The sequence below is a fragment of the Pygocentrus nattereri genome, chromosome 28 (genome assembly GCF_015220715.1).
Source record: "Pygocentrus nattereri isolate fPygNat1 chromosome 28, fPygNat1.pri, whole genome shotgun sequence".
Lineage (NCBI taxonomy): Eukaryota > Metazoa > Chordata > Actinopteri > Characiformes > Serrasalmidae > Pygocentrus > Pygocentrus nattereri.
In genome coordinates this window covers 12,709,001-12,728,549 of record NC_051238.1, presented here as the reverse complement: position 1 = coordinate 12,728,549, position 19,549 = coordinate 12,709,001, and the positions used below count along the sequence as shown (strand labels likewise).

Sequence of the window (19,549 nt, the reverse complement as noted above, 5' to 3'; positions counted from 1 at the left end):
CCAGCAAGTCTGAGTTAAACCTTCAAGCCCCATTTCCTCTGGGGATACTGGCTGACCAGTGGCTCACCCCTGACCCCAACCTCACACAGTGAAGCCAGCAGTGCTGATGTAGCAGTCACACAAAATGAACCATGTTGTAAGGGGGAGCGAGGAGGCGGACGCATACGCGGAGATAAGCGAGATTTATTAGGGGCAAATCCAGGGTCGTGGTCAGAACAGTCCAGGTTCATATAGCCGATGCGGACGGAACGGGAAGTAGACATGACAAAAACCAGAGCGACCAGCAAACAACCTTAAACAAAGACGGATACAGGGATACAGGGATACAAAGATACAAAGATACAAAGACTGGCAAACGGAAAGGGCAAACACAGGGCTTAAATACACGGAACAATGAGGGACAGGTGATAACAATCAGGGGCGGAGTTACAAGACCAAAACATGAGCACATGGACAGGACTGGGAGGAGCCAACCGTGACACATGTAATGAACATTGGTAAACCCCCATTCTATAATAGAAGAACATTCTAGAACAGTGTGAATGGGCAAGAACATTGTAGAACAGTGTAAATGGGGGAACATTCTAGAAGAGTGTAAATAGGAGAGAATGTTTTAGAATGGTGTAAATGGAGAACATTCCAGAACTGCATGAGTGAAAGGGGGACATGTTCTAGAACAAAGTGAATGGGTGAGAGCATTCCAAAACAGTGTGTATGGTAGGACATTTTATAACAGAGTGAATGAGAGAATGCTGTACTTCTAGAACGTTTTCTAGAACAAAGTGAATGGCTGAGAAAATTCCAAAACAGTGTAGGACATTTTATAACAGAATGAATGGGAGAACATTTTAGAACAGTGTGATAGGGAGGAACATTTTAGGATAATGCACAAAAAACATTCTAGAAGAGTGTAGATGGGGGAGAGCATTCTCTAATAGTGTGAATGTGGAGAACATTTTAGGACAGTGTGAATGGGGAGAACATTCTAGTAGTGTGGAAAAGGGGATATTTTAAAACAATGTAGGTGAGGGAGGACAATCTAGAAGAGCATGAATGGGGAGAACATTCTGGAAGAGTGAATGGGGAGAACATTCTAGAAGAGTAAATGGTGAGAACATTCTGGAAGAGTGAATGGGGAAAACATTCTGGAAGAGTGAATGGGGAGAATATTGTTGGATAATGTGTATTCTAGAGATTCCCACACAGAAACATTACACCCACCCACCCACCAAAAGTCTGTGTTTGTTGGGTCAGTGTGCTCTGACCTTTAAGGGAAATATGACTCAGATAGATACATAGCACTGCATAGACCCAGTATGAAACAGACTTAGTCCAACAATAATACACTTATTCTATTCTGTTCGAGTATTGTTGTATTCCACATACAGTATTACTGACTGTATATCTGGGTGTTGCAGGGCTGGCTGTGGGTCTGGACCCAGAGGGTTATGGAAACCCTGATTTCTGCTGGATCTCTCTTTATGATAAACTCATCTGGAGCTTCGCTGGACCTATTGTTATCGTCATACTGGTACCAGAAACATCATTCATTCATTCATTTGATTTAGTGTTAATGTTGTTCCTGTGAGACAGGGCAGGCAATATTAAATGTATAGAGTAAGTCACAGACTATACTGGAAAAGTAATTTACTTGTAATATATTTAATAAGTACCTGAGATTAGTCTATGGGCAGAGGTGGCAAGTAACATAAAACATTTGCTCCTGTACTTAAGTATTCTCCTAAGACTTAGTGAAAGAGTAAAGTAGCTAGGAAACTTACCTGCACAGAGGCATTGTGGCATGTAAATGTGGCAGTATAAATGATTTTTCACCTAAATGTAAGCCAGCGGATGTTACATTTACATTTATGCATGTGGCAGGCGCTTTTATCCAGAGCGACTAACGGTGTTACTGATTTAGGAAATTGTAGCATTTGGAGTCTTGCCCAAGGACTGTTATTGGTATAGTGTGGTATGCCTGCTTGAATGTGGGATTGAACACCAGTCTACACAGAGTGTGATAGTGTCACAATACATTCTGTGCCCTAATTTTTTTCATTTGTGATTCTATTTGATCTGATTAATGTTCAACAGTAAATAACCCATTTTTGAAAGCTCATTAGAAATGCCCTTTTATGGGGTCACTAATATTACATTTAAGAGTTTGTGCTTTTGTACTTTAACTTGAGCAAATAAATTAAAACAGTACTTTTAACAGTTTTCACAGTTTTACTTGAATAAGGAATTTGTGTCTTTCTCCTACCTCCAAGGGTGCGTATTAGCATGCTGCTTGGTGACAGTTATTTTCAGAAGTATGAGCAGTGTTGTTGGCTGTGTTTATTTGGCAGCCTTCATCATTGTGGAGGCGGAATTAAAAAGATTAAAATCAATCAAAACCAAATCAACAGTTGCATATTTGCGTATTGCAGTGACAGAATATGAAATATGGCCACAAATTAGATCTATGTGTGAGTCATTATAATACAGAACTAAAGAAACATTTGACATATGTGTCATTCAGTTCAGCTTTCCTCTGTGTGGGTGCTGTCCCATTAGTAGTGGCATGCATTGAGAATGTCAGTGTAAACTTGGTTAACTATCCTTCAGGGTATGACATGTTGCTGCCAGATGAATAATATGTCCTTGTCCTAAAATGTCTCTCTGTCTCTCTCTTTGTCTCTCTCTCTCTGTCTCTCTCTCTCTCTCTCTCTCTGCTGCAGATGAATGGGGGGATGTTCATGATGGTACTGCGTATGACCTGTAATCTGTCTCAAAAGGAGACAAAGAAGCTGCCTGTAATGTGAGTCTTAACAAATATATAACATGCTGCTTGGAGGTGTTTTATTCCGCAGCATGAGTGCTGTTTTTTGCTATTTGAACTGCTCCAGTTTTCTGCTTACATAACAGCCAGAGCTAACATGATTCACCCAGACTGCTGGCTCCCTTTGCCTTTAGTTAACCTTCTCTAATGCTGCCAAATGAGTTGTCAGAGCTCCATTATAGACCATCAAACTTCATCAGAACTTCATCAGAAACTCAAATTACAAATTAATGTGGAAAAACTTCAGTTTATCCTTTATGTCTTCCCCTTTTCATTTCCTCTCTCTCTCTGTGTCTGTCTCTCTTATTCTCTCTCTCCCAGTGCTACTATCCGCAGTGCCTTTCTTCTGCTGCTCTTGAGTGCATGTGTCTGGTTCTTTGGGCTAATGGCCGTCAATAACAGCATCTTGGCCTTCCACTACCTCTTTATCGTCCTCTGCTGTATACAGGTGTGTGTGACTTATATTAATGTTCACAAGATTGGAGTATTAAACAGTGTGTGAATGTGTATTTATGATTTGTGTGCATGTGTTTAGGTAATTATTAATCAGGCCTGCAAGTGTTTGTATGTGGATATAGAGTAGTCACTGGTGTACTGATATACAATAGCATAAGTGTAGTGATATACATTGAGTTGCAAGTGCATCAGTTACCCCTACCTTGTACCGACACATTGTCAGGATATGTTCAGGGTTTAGTATTAATCAAGTTGTGATGTTGTTGCCCAGGGTTTGGCGGTGTTCTTGGTGTTCACTCTGTTGAACTCAGAAGTGCAGGAAGCCTGGAAGGTGGCCTGCACTGGGAAGAAGAGTCCCAGTGAAGAACCTGCCAGACCACCCCAGATTACTGTAAGCACACAAATGCCCACATTGTTCCCCTTACCCCCAAATACAGCAGAAATCACAGAGATCACCTAACTACACTAGGCTGTTTGAGGCAAGCATGTGATTTTGGCATGCGATTTGCATATTACATTACATATTAGCTGCATTAACCTTGTAGCTTTAAAGCAAAAGTAAAGAAGCAAACTTCAGATGCCCGATGTTTCTTAGCTGATGGGCTACATTTAGATTTAGAGGAAAATTATGTAAATTTAAATTTTGCATAAACATTCACTTTAGGGGTTCATTTAGGTCCCTTACGTGAAAGTCAGACCTTTTGAAGTATAAGCCTCAGGCATGTTTCTATCATTCTACTTCCATGACACATACACTGCAAACAAGTCATGTCTTTGCATGTGTGTGTGTTTGTATGTGTATGTGCTTGTGTTTGTATATGTGTGTGTGTGTAGGGCCAGAATCCATACAACAGTGCCTCCCTGCTAGAGCAGAGTGGATTACACCGCATCACACTGGGAACATCCACCATATCATCAGTCAGCAGTGCTCGGTGAGGACACACACACACACACAAGCCTAGAAATGTTTTCATACAGGATACACACCAAACACATTTCATTTTGCCTTTAAGACTCATTTAATGATGCGCAACTGATTTATAATCATATACAAAAGATTGGATATACCCAGGTTAAATTATCATCATGTTTATTTTATTTTTAAGTGAATATAAGTTGACGCATTCCCTATAGTAAGTATATTGAAATCTGGCATTTTTCTGCATGTTTTAGAGTGCAATCTCTATATCTGTGCTGAATTCAACATATTAAAAATAATAAAAGAATGAAACATAACATATTATCCATGCCATAAACGTTGTACATCACATTTTATGATTGATTTCTAAAGTATTAAATTCAGTAAATAAAAACCAAATAAAAATGATGCAACTATTTTCCCCAAAATAGCCAAATTAGCCATATTATCTATTATTTAAACTGTAATAAAACTATAAATACAATAAAACAATAAAAAAGTTGCTATACCAAATAAGTCAGAGTTTAATAAGTAGTTGCACTAGATGAATTTAGGCAGAGAGGCAGATGGGCTGATGTGTAACAAGTCGTAAACAAAGACCAGTCAAAAATGAGGCACACAAAAAAAAGGCACACTTGTCAACAAGGCTAAGAATTACATGAAAAATGCCCTGAATAAAACCAGAGCCAAAATAATACGACAAGCAACAGGTATTGGTGATAATGAGTGGGCAGAGCCAGAATGTTCCAATGAGATCCAGGATGAGGATCCTGTGACAAACAAATAAAATAATGTTACACTGCTGCATCATGATCTACCTATTTGTTTTGTCTTAATTAGCATACATACATACATACATACATACATACATACACAAAGAAATAAATAAATCAGGTCTTCAGTGTGAGTCAGCACTCAACGTTTTCCTAAAAGATCTGGCTCAAAGAGTTGACTTGCATACAAATGACATATCACTACTATGAACACACCCCATTTCCCCATGAACTACCGGACTGAAAGTGAAAAAAGGATGTTGGTGTAAATTTAATGCAGTTTACTATACACAGTACATTACATTTACACTACATACAAAATCACATTTAGACATTTTACACAAGGGCTTTCACTTAGATCTTAGATATCAAGTATAAAAACTGAAAACTCATCAAGCAATGAAAGTTGCCATTATTTCTTTTTAGTCTTTTAATTTTAGATAGATAGATAGACAGATGTGTGTGTGTGTGTGTGTGTGTGTGTGTGTGTGTGTGTGTGTATATATATATATATATATATATATATATATATATATATATATATATATATATATATATATATATATATGATCCCGGAGGGAAATTACAGTGTTTCAGTAACAAAACATATAATTACACATAAACTTCTATGAACTATACAGAAAAATACAAAATAGAAATAAATCTAGACATAAGTTAAAGTACAAGAGAAATAAAATAAAGTATAAAAGTATATATTTACATATTTACATGGCTTATGAGACAGATACGCTGTATTTACAAGACAGCAGGCACTGAGTAGTATGAGGTAGTCTAGCAGCAAATATTATAGACATGACTAACTTTGAGTTGCATCAGTATTGTAGTGTAAAGTGCGTAGTGAAAAGTGTCATTACCATAATAGTTTTGATATATTGGACAGTGTGTATTAATCAAAGAGGACATACAGTGAGGATTAATGGATTCAATGGAAATGTGTTCACTTAATTATACACTACTGTCTTATATTAGCTAGCTGCTAGCAAACTAGCATTATACGCAGAACCACAGTAGTGAATAATTTATGAGGATGGTTTTCTGGTTGGTTTACTAACATCCTGATTTTGTTTGTTTTTATTATGTTTTTCTTTGGTTATTGTTTACTTATTGAGTAGGGAAAATCTTCTAGCACGTCAGACTGCTGAGCATACTTTGGGTCACACTGGCGCCACTGATCTAGATGTGGCCATGTTCCACCGCAACGGAGGTACACTCACACACAATAACCTCCATGCATGTACGTATACACAGATACACTCAGATTACATTATATTTACTGCAGATAATACATTTTAGTTTTAGATGTTTCCTGCATTCAGATCTTCTTATTATCTTCTATTTTTCTTATGCCCCACCCCCCTACCTTTTCTAGGTGAAGATTCAGACTCTGACTCTGATCTTTCTTTGGAAGAGGAGAGAAGTCTGTCTATCCCCTCCTCTGAGAGTGAGGACAATGTGCGTCTCCGGGGGCGCATCCAGCGACGCTTCAAACGGACCAATCACAGTGAGCGACTACTCACGGAGCCCACCCACAACGGCACCAAAGGTATCAGTCTCAACTTATTCATGCTTTTGGGCTGCAGTTTGCATAACATGAACATAGATTGTTACAAAAAAGTAATTGTATAAATGTATTAAAATGCAGTGACATAGCAAGGTCAAAGGAATAGTCAAGTTGCAGTAAAGCAAACTATATGTTTGGGCCATCAGATATCATTCTGTTAAGTTATTTTGGTTTGACAATGGCCATGTGACACCAAGAAAAGTTGCTGATGTTAATGTCGAACCACTAGACAACCATAAAACTATCTAGTTTTAAAGTGTCTTTTGCCATCCAAAGAAAAATCTAAATAAGAAAAATTTAACCGAGATGTACGTCTGCTAGACAATAGCATGATGTGTTGTTTGCGTGTTAGATCTGGATGGGAATGATCTCCTCTCCTATTGGCCAGCCTTGGAGGAGTGTGAGGTGCACTCTCTGCAAAAATGGGGTTCAGAGCGCCGCCTAGGGGCCGATTACAGCAAGGATGCAGCAAACAACAACCAGGCAGATGCTGCGCTGACCAGTGGGGATGAGAATGGACTGACACACACACACAGACATCGCAAAGGTTAGACACACATACTTGTAGTCAATATACTCTAGGTATACTATAGGTAGGGGATAATGTAAACTGGGGCCACCAGGAGTTCCTTGTGGTGTAATGATCTGTTGCAGTTTTTAAAAAAGGACCAACTTTCTTTCTAAGGTGGAAAAAGTACAAAAATTGTCATTTTTCCTTGGGAAAATGAACGTAGTATATATATGTATGTATATATATATATATATATATATATATATATATATATATATATATATATGTAGGTGTTATAGATTTGCACAAGTTGAATTCCCCTCTCTGCTTCCCTTCCTACAGGGATCCTCAAGAATCGTCTCGGCTGCCCGCCAGCTCTGCAGGGTTTGTCATCGGTGGGCCGAGTTCCAAGCGAACTGTCTTGGTACCGCACCTCCACTCTGGGCCACCGGGGTGTTCCAGCAGCCTCTTATGGCCGTATGTACTCAGGCACAGGCTCGCTGTCCCAGCCGACCTCGCGCTACTCCTCTCGGGAGCACCTGGACTCATTGGCGCGAAGGCAGCGTTCCCGTGACAACCTCGACCTACTGCCACGGCGCCGTGAACTTGGCGCCGAGCACCTGGGCGGGTCCAGAGAGCGGCTAGGCCCCGCCCACAGCATACATGCCTCTAGGGAAGATCTAGCCACAGGAATGGGTGTGTCCGGGCTAGCAGGAGCCGAGAGTTCATTAGGTGGGTCCAGGGTGCAGCTCAGCACCCTGACGAGGCGGCAGGCATCGCGGGAACACCTTGGTGGAGCGCTGATGAGCAGCAGGTCGCGGGAGCAGCTGGAGACTAATGGAGGTACCGCGTCGGCGCAGCCCTGCCGCGAGTGGCTCAGAACTCTGCCCCCACGACAGCTTTCACACCCCGAGCCACACCCCACGTCTTCTCCCCCTCCACCAATAACAGAAGAACCCCAAGAAGCCATGCCCCCAAGGCGCGGACGTCTAGACTCCGCTCCTCCATGTAGGTACCCCACAACAACCCCTGCAACAGCCCCTGCAACAGCCCCTGGAGCGCCACCCAGTCGACCTCCTTCCAGTGAACACCTGGACATTCTCTCCTCCATCCTAGCTTCCTTCAGCTCCTCTGTACTAACCCCGCCCCCTAATCCTGCCTCTGCAGCTGCTGGCCCCTCCCCTTCCCCACCTCCTCACTCTGCAACCTCTCAGAGCGTCTCTGAAGTGTCGCCAGACTCTGAGTAAGTGCTCAACCTTTCTTCACCCCTTTTCTCTTGCATCATTTTGTGATTTTGTGGAGTTTGTGATCATATTTTGTGAACAAATGTGTGTTCAGATGTTCCTCTTCAACCCATATCAGAAAACTGCCACATCATCAAATCATAGCTACCAGTTGTTTGCACTGAGGTCTTTGGGAACTAGTAGACTGATGAAAACAATATGTGCAGTTCTACTCAAAAGTTAACATCCTCCTGGCTTAAGTAATACATTTACCATATTTTAAGTGTCTAAAAATGCAGGGGTCACTCCAGAACCATACTTCGATGCCAAGAACCATTTGAAATGCATTAATTTTAAGAATGTAATATGTTGTTAAAGATCCATGTGTTCAGTAACTGCATATTTCCTAGCTATATTTGATTGGGTTATTGAAGTCTATCTGTACCTCTTTTCTCTATTTGGCTTTCTCTCTTATATTCCTTCTTTAATCTATTTAACCCTCCCTCTCTTTCTGTCTTAAATGTTGGCCTTCTCCATTTTCTTCTCCAACAGAGCCCACAGAAGTGATGGACAGTCCTGATGACATCCCCTCAGTCCCATGAAGCAGTTCAGCTCATGGGCGCAGAGGAACAATAGGAGACAAAGCAGAGCGATGAAGCCTTCAGATATATCTTGGGATACTGGAGGACCTGAGAGTTTGACTAATTGAGGAGACGGTGAGGTGGAATCTCTGATCATGTTTCCAGTCCAATTTTACGACAGCCTACCTAGACCAAGGAGAGCATAAAGGGAAAAAAGGTGATTTCCACCATTAGTATTGAATTCAAACTCTACAGCGGAGACACTGAAGAACTGACATTGGGAGAGCTGGTCAGAGAAAGAAAGAAAACATAGCCTGTACATAACCTTTTTATACATTTTGTATTTTTTTCATTAGAGATGAACACAAAAAAAAATCTCAAGTGATGTTTTTAAAGATTGTGTCCGGCATATGGGGTTGTTGAGTGAGTGGATATGTGTTTCAGTTGAGAAGAACCGTAAAGCATTCCCAAACCTTTTCCAAACCTTTCCCAAACCTTTTCCAAACTGATCCTCATTCTACATGTTTCTTTTTTACTTAAATCCCTCCCACTGACAGACTGTTGAACCAGGAGACGGTATTGGGATCAGAGGCTTGAATTGGTTAATTGAGGGTGTCAACATCCCTGATGTGTGGCTGGTGGGAAACGCCAGCAGTGGTGATTGTATACGTAAAGTATTTAAACTAAGCGATGTGATTTGACCGACATGATTGTCAATCAAGGGATTGTTTTAAGGCAGCTGGTTTGATTGGGAGATGAAGATAGAGGCTTTCCTTTTAACTCACTGCCCATACATACTCCAAAGTGTGGTTGTTGTAAAACACTGCCCATCCTTTAGGAACCTAGGAGGCTTGTGGTTTGCGTCCTTGTCTTTCAGTTCAGCCATTTCAGGGGATTGAAAATGAATGTTCAGTAATTAAATTCAGACAGGTATATTGGAATAGCCTAAGATAAATGAAATAGCATAAAACAATTACTGTAAATTAGCCAAAAACTTTCTTTTACTTCTACATCAGTGGAGAACCGTGCCTATTAGAACTAAGCCTTAAGTTTGGAGAAACAAACACCTCTAGAAAACACCTCCACAAAAATGCAGATTTTTGCTAAAACCTTTAATAGTATTTTAGTAGTATGTTAGTACCAAGCTAAAATCAATGAACGTAAACTTTTCTGACCACTGTAGATTAAACACACACATTTCAAGCTTGTAACAGACATATTAATATATATTTCACTTTTTATCAGTTTTACAATGACTCAGTAAAGAACAGCTGTTACTGTTTTCCATTTCTCAGAGCCGAAACACTTAGGCCTCTGGCTGTGTTTGAGATATCCTACTAAATACTGCTCGCGTACTGATTGTATGTGACCAACATGAATTTCCCCAGTACGTCAAAGATTACATACTGATCTTGGCCAAACAATCCGCTCAGTGTCGGTGGAGTCACACTGCACATTATTCAGTCAAACTAGCTCATATTAGAAATTACGAGTGTAATGAAAATGAAATGACTCGCCAATGGAAGAAAACAGGTGGGTCTGGAAACCATGCATGTTTACCACACAGCTGAACCCAAAGCTGACATTTTTAAAGTTTATTTGTGGCTTTGCAGATGAGTCACCATCCCACCCTCTGTCATGGGGTGTCACATCTCTTGTCTAAAATATAACCGTACACACTGAAAAGCAGCTAGCAATGGTTGCTAAACAGTAATTGGAGGGCTGGTCAGGTCTTGAGATGGTTCAGTCCGGGATGTTGGCAGGCTAGTTGGGCCCCTGTCCGGTACTATATGGCTTTAGTTGTGTACTGGATACTATTAGGTATCCTACTGCCGAAGAGCAACATGCAGTATACAGTATATACTGAGGCAGTATACAGTACACAGTGTGCTATTTTGAACACTGTTGCTATTTACAGTGACATATCTAGGACTTCCTGAAAGCCTAGAGCAGGGTGTTCAATCTTGTCCACAAAGGGCCAGTGTGGTTGCAGGTTTTCAGTCCAATAGCACTGGAGCTAACACACTAATTATGTGTTAAAAACTGAGACTAAAGAATTAAACCTGGTGTGCTCCAGCTTATTTGGAGTGAAAACCTGTAACCACTCCAGACCTTTGTGGATAAGACTGACCTAGAGCGATTTTTTTTCCTCAGAAAATTGGTCCTATTGCAATCAAAGCCTGATTGATTCCACTTTCACTTAGTAATTATGTTAATGCAGTGGTCACCAACCCTCCTCCTGGAGATCTACTTTCTAGCAGAATTTAGTTACAACCTGTGTCAAAAGTGCTGCCTCAACCTTACCTAACACTGTATCTGATCTAGCCAATCAAGGACTTCTGCAGTCCTTGTTAATTGTCATTAATTGGAAGGTGTGGCAGATTATGGTTGGAACTGGACGCTGCAGGAAAGTAAATCTCCAGGACTAGGGTTGGTGACCCCTGTATTAGTGGTTAATTTAACATCCTTTAGCTCCTGAAGTCCCAACCAATCGGAGAGCTCTCTTGGCTTTGTCTACACAGATAGCACAGAGAAAAAAATCCTGATTGGAAAGTTTTTCAGCATTAAAAAAATAGCTTTTACTTCCAATCAAAACTACTACTACAAAATTTGCAGTCGTATTACATAATAAGGCTTATTATTCAGTAACTACAGGGAATTATTCTTAGGTTGTATAAGTGTGTAATAAAACTTTGGGCCCACCGGTGGCCATTTAAGGGGTTAAATACAACAAGCATGATGGATATATGAAACAAATCGAGTTAAACTTACAAGCATTTATTTTTATTTGATTTCACAGAAAAAAAAATATCTTTGTATATTGTGATGTCAGTATCGCTCAGAAATAATAAATGTCAAATTAGTTTGTGTCCATATAACGTACATCTGAAGTAAATTTAAACTCAGTTAATGCATTCAGTTCATCCCCTGAACCTGCTGATAAGAAATTTGAGCAACCTTACGCAGTGTTTTCCTCAACTGACCATGTTCATCTGAACAGTTATTGTCTATAATATTCTGTTTGAAAACTGTTCTGGCCTTTTGTTTTGTGTTTGCCGTTCTACAGCCTTGTAGAACTGCCACTGTGGGGTCACTATTCATGTCTGTTGGGAGTTTGTGCTGAAGCTGTTAGAATGCGTACGTTTCAGTTTTTATGTCTCGAAACTGCTGATTCAGGAATGATTTTGTTGTCAGGTTTATCACAGTTCAGACTCTGAATGAGGAAACACAGCTGGACTAGATTAGCTATAAGTGACTCAGTTGATTGGAACTTGTAAGGTCCTTGTGACAGAGACCATATATATCAGTGTCAATCAGAGTCAAAAGGCCTCACAAGAAGATAGGAAAACGTGGAACAAAATAGTCTCTGGCGCTGTACGTCTCATAAAGCTACAGTATTTTGATTATTTAAAAGAAAAAGAAAAAAATAGACACTTGGCTTCATCTTCTGGGTAATCCTCAGTATCATATATATGGTTCAGCCAAATAAGAGAACCAATATCATTCCTTTTATACCTCATACCTGTCAAAAAGTGCTCCAATCCTTTTTTTAAATACTTGCATCTTTTATATTTTATTTATTACAATGTACCTTTATCTTGTACAGACATAAGATTCATTTATTTTATTTATTGTCAATATTTATTAAGGTTAATTTATCAGTCATATCATTTTTCTTAGAGTGTTTTTATAATTCTGTGTGTGTGTGAGAGTAAGAGAGAGTGAGAGTAAGAGAGAGTGAGCGAGAGTGAGCGAGTGAAAGGTTGTTTTGAAAACTGAAAGTAAGAGAGTGGAGTTTACTTTGTTAAAATGTATAATGTGTAACATTTTGGTACATGTATTGTTTGATATGAGCCCCACTCCCACCGACAACAATGCATCCTGGGTGAGAGAAAGTATCTGGGTGAGAAAAAGAAAGAAAAGGGAGTGGGCTGTATCACTGGTTAATGTGTTTTTATTATGGGATGTCTGCTATCCCATTTACAATGGGGGGTCCTGGGGAAAAAAGCTGCCCATAATTGGTTACCACAGAAACCGTACAAGAGAAATGTTGGACATTAAAAAAAAGTTATTGCTAACAGTTTTGTTCATGAGTCTTTTTTGTTTACCTGAAAAACATTTTCGGACAACGGCAAGCTTGTTGTTGTGTTTGTGGCTGGAAAATCTGAAACCTTCCTTTAAAGGGGCATTCCAGCCTAAAACTACAGTAACACAGCACTGTGTCTCTCAGCCTCATCCACATGACATTCATGGTTTTATATCGCTTTCATACATTACTGTTCTCTGACTACAACACCCAGCATGCACTGCACAAATACACCACAAAACTATGAACCATGGGGAATCCCTGTGGTGTCAAACGCTCCTGGCTGCTGGCCTAGTCACTGATCTAAAGGGAAATAAATACAACAAAGCTAGCACGACCTCTTGCCTCACTCATCAAACAAACTCATCAAAACAGCAATTCTATCTTTATTCCACATAAAATGTGCATGTTTTTTATCCTTTCCGTCAGAGAAAAGAAGCTAAACTGAGGTAAGGTATTTAGCTACCTTGTTAACTTTTAGCTTGTCCTCATCTGAGAGGTAATTTGTCTTGTGTAATCAGGTCTCTCCACTATAATGATTTGAAAACAGGTGCTACAGTCATACAGTTGCTATAAAATATTCACCTTCCTAGCAATAATGATGTTAGCTACTGCCTCCCCTTTGCATTCAGCAGCTAATGGGAAAAAAAATCAGCCCCCAGAAATCCACCACAAAGCAGCTGTAGTTTATAACAACTTTATCCCACCTTGAAGATACATCATCAGAAAGGTGTTTTCCTAGTCTTTAAAATGGAAATTCATACTCTAGAGGCTACTGTGGCCCAGCTGCCGCCTGTGAGTAAGCGGGCTAACAGCTGTAGCATTGGCAAAAGTTTTCATTGTGGCCGGAATGTCCCTTTAACTTTCAATGATTTCAGCATCAGTTTGAGGTTTTCCTGCTTTTACAGGATTCTTTTAGTCTTTCTTCCAGCAGCCCATTGTCCAGCGTAATATACCTGAGAAAGAATAACTACATTGACTTACAACCACCTACTTGAATTCCCATTACAAAGCTCTATCATACAGTCCTCGTCATCTTGCCCTCTTGCTAACCACTGAAAGCAAAATTGAGCCGGTTCTATCTGGAAGTTTGTACTGTGTACAACATCATTTGTTTCCACTTTGTAAAGTGTGAATCACAATACATAACAGGTGCAGTATCAGTATCATGTCAATTGTCAGCCCTTAAAACCCCTATATCAGAAAACAGAAAGAACTGAGAATATCTCAGTAGACATTAAAGGTATTTTGTGTTGAACCTGGAGCTATCTGAACTGGAAGATCTACTGAGGTAGAGGAGCAAAAGAGAAGAGGAGGCTTTAGAGCATTTGGAACAGGCTGAGTATCTTCAGTGATATGATCCACATAAATGACAGAAGGACATACATTTAAGGACACTCCGAAACACATGGGACGCACTCCAAAACACATGATTACTCAAAAATAAAATCTTCTGTTTTCATAGGAAAATAAAAAAGCATCAATAGATTAAAAAAACACAAATGACTAACGTTCTTGAACATTTCTGACTTGAAAGTTCTTGAGGCCCGAACATCATGTCTGGAGATGCTCCTCATCGCTGTCGCTGCTGGAGAGCTGCACTTCACCCCCCAGCTTGCGCAGTTTGGCCTGGTAGTAGCGTTTCTTGGCCCGCGCTGCTTTCTCCTTCTGTCTGGCTGCTCTCCTCTTCTCCTCCCACACACACTGCTGCAGTAGAAGAAGGCTCATGGTCTGCTGGTGCTCCTGCTCCAGCACCTCCTGTCTGCGCGCCTCCCAGCCTGCCGAGTCAAGAACACGAGCGTCTGCAAACGCAAACGAGTTCTCTGCTGGCGGCGAGATATGAGGCGCTGCTGCTGACACTCTGCGTGGGGGGTCAAAGGTCAAGCCCCTTGACCCAGACCCTAAACCTGAGCCAGCTCTGGACTGGGTCGGGTAGAAGAGGGAGGAGCAAAGGGAGGCAGCCCTGGAAGCGGAATGGGTGTGGAACTGATGCGATGGGGAGGAGGGGGCAGGGCCAGGAGATGTCCCAGAGTTCTGTGGGTGTTCGATAGGCGAGGCCAAGCCAACATCGATGGCTATGAGCTCTTTACTCTCAAGTTCCTGTAAAACAAAGGAAGGGAACATGTTTCATACCATTCTATAGATGTATTCAGATGTATACACTGCTGCTAATGTGTAAAACGATTCTAATATACGATTATGCTAGTACTCTACTACTTCACAACTCTCAAATAATCTGCAAGAAGCTGTAAATTAAGATATAAAATGTTTTTAGAGATAATATATGAATACAAATATGCATATATATATATATATATATATATATATATATATATATATATATATGTGTGTGTGTGTGTGTGTGTGTGTGTATGTATGTATGTATATATATATATATATATATATATATATATATATATATATATAAAATGAAGTTAACATAACTGAAGTTTGAGGAAAGACCACGCCTAAACTCCTACTTAATTCTAGCTTCCTATAGATACCAGTCCTTCACTCCTCCTACTCATGATGAATTTCTCACCCCACCTCCTCCCCTTTCTCCTCAACCTTGCCCATGCCTGCAATTGATCTTCATGGAGGGGGGTTGGCCTTCTTGTGACCCGCAGAAGCCATACCGAACTCTAGCCCTAAATATATATATGTGTGTAGACAAATATGTAGAATAAAATTAACATCTGGATGCCTCATCTTTGGTAAGTGTTGATCCGAAAAAAAAAAAAAACTTTCCCAGACATGGATTAATTCTAGTCTTGGACTAAAATGGCAATGCCAATGGCAAATCACCACAAGACGTTCCTTTTAGTTTACATTTAAGCTTAATCTGGGTCTGGGAAACTGGCCCTGAAAGTCTGGTTTATAAATATAAATCTTCATTGTATTAGTTATTATAGTATATATAACAACAGAAATACTAATATGAATATTCCAAACATTATTTGCCTGTTAGCATTTCTAACCTGTCAAATACCTCATTTAAACAGTTAGCAGACTAACCTAAGCTATCACTGTGTCATGCACTAGAGAACATTTTAAAAAGCATTACATCATTTTGGTCCAAATCTTCTGTCTCATTTCCATTGGTGCCTCCAGTCACTAAAAGAAAATTAACATGCAATTAGTTCCTTCATTTTCTTGAGATGGAGATCAGACCACAGGCAGCAGAAACCCTGTTTGCAAGGTGTTTAATGAGCTGTTTACCAGGACCAGGCGAGCTGTTTGTGACTGAGCTGTAGCTGCCATCTCCATCCAAGTCCTCCAAGTTGGAGATCAGGTTTGGCACCAGAGCCATCACCTCCCGCTGCACCTGGGAGAAGAAATGTAATATTAATGTTAACTACAATACTTTTTTAGTACTACTACTACTACTACTAATAATAAACAACTAATAACGATAATGATAATAATAATAACAGTAACAAACTCTATCATATAGCACTAGTCATAGGCAGAAGCACTTTACAAAAATGTGCAGAGAAGCTTAAATGAAAGAAAAACAAAAAAGGAAAAAGCACAAGCTACTTAACAGCTAAACAAATATTTTTTGGTGTTTTTTTAATGCTGCATTTTTATTGTATTTTTTTCCAAGGGTTCCACTTATGACATCTGTGTAGTTTTTAATACATCAGAAAAGAGTCAGGGTGCATTTTACTTAATGTTTTCAAAATTCTCTATCCCCAAGAATTAAACAGGCTGTTTTTATTGTACCTTGCAGACTGATGCATGCAAATGTTTCTTTATTGATTGCCCTGTGTTGTGACTCATTCAAAAAGTAACCCAGACTGAAAGGGTCTTTATAACTTCAGGGGGGATATACGACTGAATAGGTGGTTATATGTAAATGTTTTTTGCTTTCGTGACATCAAAAAAAAAACAAAAAAAAAAACAGTGAATGTCTTTCATCTTAGTTTCAGTAGTACAAATACTGTACAACGCGGGATAGTTTGAAACAATGTTTATATACTACATCAGACTCTTCCATTTCAAAATAGTGAAGAATATTGGTTTTTGCATGATATGAGCTCTTTCACCAGAAGGTGACTGAGCATCAGAACAAACAAAATAAAATCTCCTGTGAATTACTTAATTTCAAAATATTTCTACCAGATTTCTTTTAGCCCTTTAGGATGAAAGAACAAATTACAACAAGAAGCAACTCTTAATTGTTTAGTTTCAAATAAAATTCACAGGATTTTTGAATTAAAAAAGAAATAAAACTAAAAAAACAATTCTTAGATTCATGACACTGGTCAGATGTTAAGTAGGTGGAAATGTAACAGTTGTACAGGAACCTGTGTGAGGGCAGTGAGCGGCATTCCGGCTGCCTGCTGTTCCTGACGCCTCTGCAGCGCTACACGGCACTCCACCTTCAGCCTCTTCCACAGCGTCTTAAGGGAGCTCACACTGCTCGGCGGCCGGTTGGGGAAGGCCTCGTTGAAGGCCTTCGCCAGTTCAGCCCACACAGCGTTGCGGTACACAGTGGTGTTGGTGTCCTTGCGGAAATCCTGCACAGCATCCACCACGCTGTGGATTTTCTGCAGGAGGTAGAGCTTCTGCTCCAGTGTGAAGTTGGGCATCCGGTATGTCATGGTGGTGAGCATCTTCATCTGTGTTTGTGTGGGTGTAGGTGGGTGGGTGCGTGCAGAGGGAACGGTTGGTAGAAAGTCAGGAAGGGTCACGCGTAGAAAAGTAAGGCTGTTGGTCAGTCAACTCATTCATGGAGTTGTAGCGGTTTACAAAGTACAGTGCTGAACTTTAGATCCTTTTAAGTCTGAGTTTGTTACTCATTACCCATTTGTAAGAGTTTGTGGTGTTGTCTTTCTGTTACATAACAGTGCTTACAGTATCACATATTCATTACAGGACTGTGGTCATTTTGGTCCAGAAAAAAATAGAAAAAATACAAATTTACAAATTATGTGTACTGAAAATAAATGAGAAAAATAAGAATATGAAAAAAGGCTGCTTGGTCAATGATGGTAATATCCGCACAATGGACTTGCAGTCAGTGGGGGCATCTTTGATCTCTGAAATAAAGAAAACATACAAAATTTTTAATTTATCAATTGTTTGCATAGCTAGCAAGTTATGGCCAGTGATCATTTGTAAGTCCTTGGATAGTTTCGATAAATATTTCACAAACAAACTCAACTGAAGATGCAAAAAATGTTTAAAATACTCAACGCACCACTTCTAAAAAGTTTATTCAGCATATATTAATGTGTACCTATTGCTGACTCACAGCTTGTATAACCTCCATGCAACCATAACCAACCGAACAGGATAGCCTAAAGCACGTGAGCCTAAAGTCCCCATTCCAAAAACACATCAGTCAGAGGGGCACAAAGCTCCCCAGCAATGGGCTGTGGAGCAGTGGATCAGCGCTCTCTGGAGAGATGCTGCCACATCTGATATGTTCGAGTTGCTTGTGTGATCCAGAACCAATCATCCAGCAGTGCCTGGCCTCACTAATACTTTCGTGGCTGAAAGCAATCAAATCTTCATATCTAGTGTAAAGCCTTCATAAACAGTTGCAGCTACGAGGAGACGGACTCCTTATTAACACCCTATATTTCAGAAGAATCCTTGGATGAGCAGGTGTCTAAAAACTTTTGGACATAGTGTAATTACCGCATGACTAAACTGTGCTCGACTAAGTGCCCTCAGAAGGGAGTAAGTGCAGCGTCTGCAAACGGCGAATGCAACAAAACCCGCTTAGGCCCCACACGCTGTTCTTGGGGGGGGGGGTTACAATGCAAAGCTAACATTAAATATGTCTTTAAATACATGTCGTACAAATAAAAACTGGATACTACATCAAAAGCATGTGCTATGTTTCGACTGATATACCGATTAGTGCATTTTTTTAAAATCTGGTCTCGGTGGCGCTCTGCCGAAAATCCCCCACAGTCTGGGTCTAGGCTTAATCCGTCTGTCTCCTGTCTGTGTCGGGAACCACAGCGCTCATCTTGCTAACGTTATCCGTTTAATATTTGGCTTATAAGACCAGGTGAAGAGCGTTGCTGCACGCGGATTAATATCAGCGCTTCTGTCTTCTTGTTAGTGGTTTTAATGCCGGTAGCAGCCGCAAAAGCTCACTTCTCATTATTTGTCTAGCTAGCTAATGTGTTAGCCACATAGCTAAACCTTTGCATCGTATTAAGTTGCAGACGAAGCGGTTCGAGACTAGGATTAAGGCTAGCAACATTTTCCACACATAAAAACACATCTCTGCACGTCTCGTCGGCTTTGCATGTTGCTCATTGGCCACAATGATCAACTCACCTGAAAGGCTGAATTATTTTATTCCACAAAAATATACTTTGTTCGTCTCCACCCCTTTATGTTTGAGCGGTCCGTGCGAAATTTAAACAACAGAGCTACTCGTGCGCAGTGGACGTATTTTGCGTAACTACTCTGTAGTTACGCATGCCTTGCGTAAATTCCCTGATCAACACGTTTTGTGTATTCGGGATTCACCGCTGTTTTCCACAGCGAATGGCTTGTAGATCTGCTTCATTGCACCCTGCTTGGTTATGCAGATTTACCCCAGGCTGCGATCACACCGATAGAGTCAA

The 19,549-nt window shown here is 40.3% G+C and overlaps 2 protein-coding genes across 6 annotated transcripts in view; one reads left to right on the top strand and one right to left on the bottom strand.

Annotated features, from left to right (window-relative positions):
* The window catches only part of celsr3 (cadherin, EGF LAG seven-pass G-type receptor 3), a 93,018-nt gene extending 80,159 nt beyond the window's left edge, over positions 1-12,859 (top strand). The window contains exons 27-36 of one of the 5 annotated variants that reach the window (XM_037535744.1): positions 1,419-1,531; positions 2,721-2,800; positions 3,143-3,269; positions 3,549-3,668; positions 4,112-4,209; positions 6,103-6,194; positions 6,360-6,533; positions 6,904-7,098; positions 7,405-8,305; positions 8,838-12,859. In XM_037535744.1, coding sequence (XP_037391641.1) covers positions 1,419-1,531; positions 2,721-2,800; positions 3,143-3,269; positions 3,549-3,668; positions 4,112-4,209; positions 6,103-6,194; positions 6,360-6,533; positions 6,904-7,098; positions 7,405-8,305; positions 8,838-8,865 — 1,928 coding nt within the window. In that variant the 3' untranslated portion in view covers positions 8,866-12,859. Of the gene's footprint in view, positions 1-1,418; positions 1,532-2,720; positions 2,801-3,142; positions 3,270-3,548; positions 3,669-4,111; positions 4,210-6,099; positions 6,225-6,359; positions 6,534-6,903; positions 7,099-7,404; positions 8,306-8,837 lie in introns of all 5 variants that reach the window. The other 4 variants (XM_037535742.1, XM_037535743.1, XM_037535746.1 and 1 more) reach the window with 4 other exon arrangements.
* LOC108442922 (fibrinogen silencer-binding protein) lies at positions 12,804-19,355 on the bottom strand. Its single transcript, XM_017723224.2, has 5 exons — positions 19,257-19,355; positions 17,264-17,998; positions 16,173-16,278; positions 16,018-16,067; positions 12,804-15,053 (listed from the first exon to the last, which is right to left on the bottom strand). Exons 2-5 carry the CDS (start codon positions 17,576-17,578, stop codon positions 14,508-14,510), a joined length of 1,017 nt encoding a protein of 338 aa, XP_017578713.2. The 5' UTR covers positions 17,579-17,998; positions 19,257-19,355; the 3' UTR covers positions 12,804-14,507.
* Between the last annotated feature and the right edge of the window lie 194 nt (positions 19,356-19,549).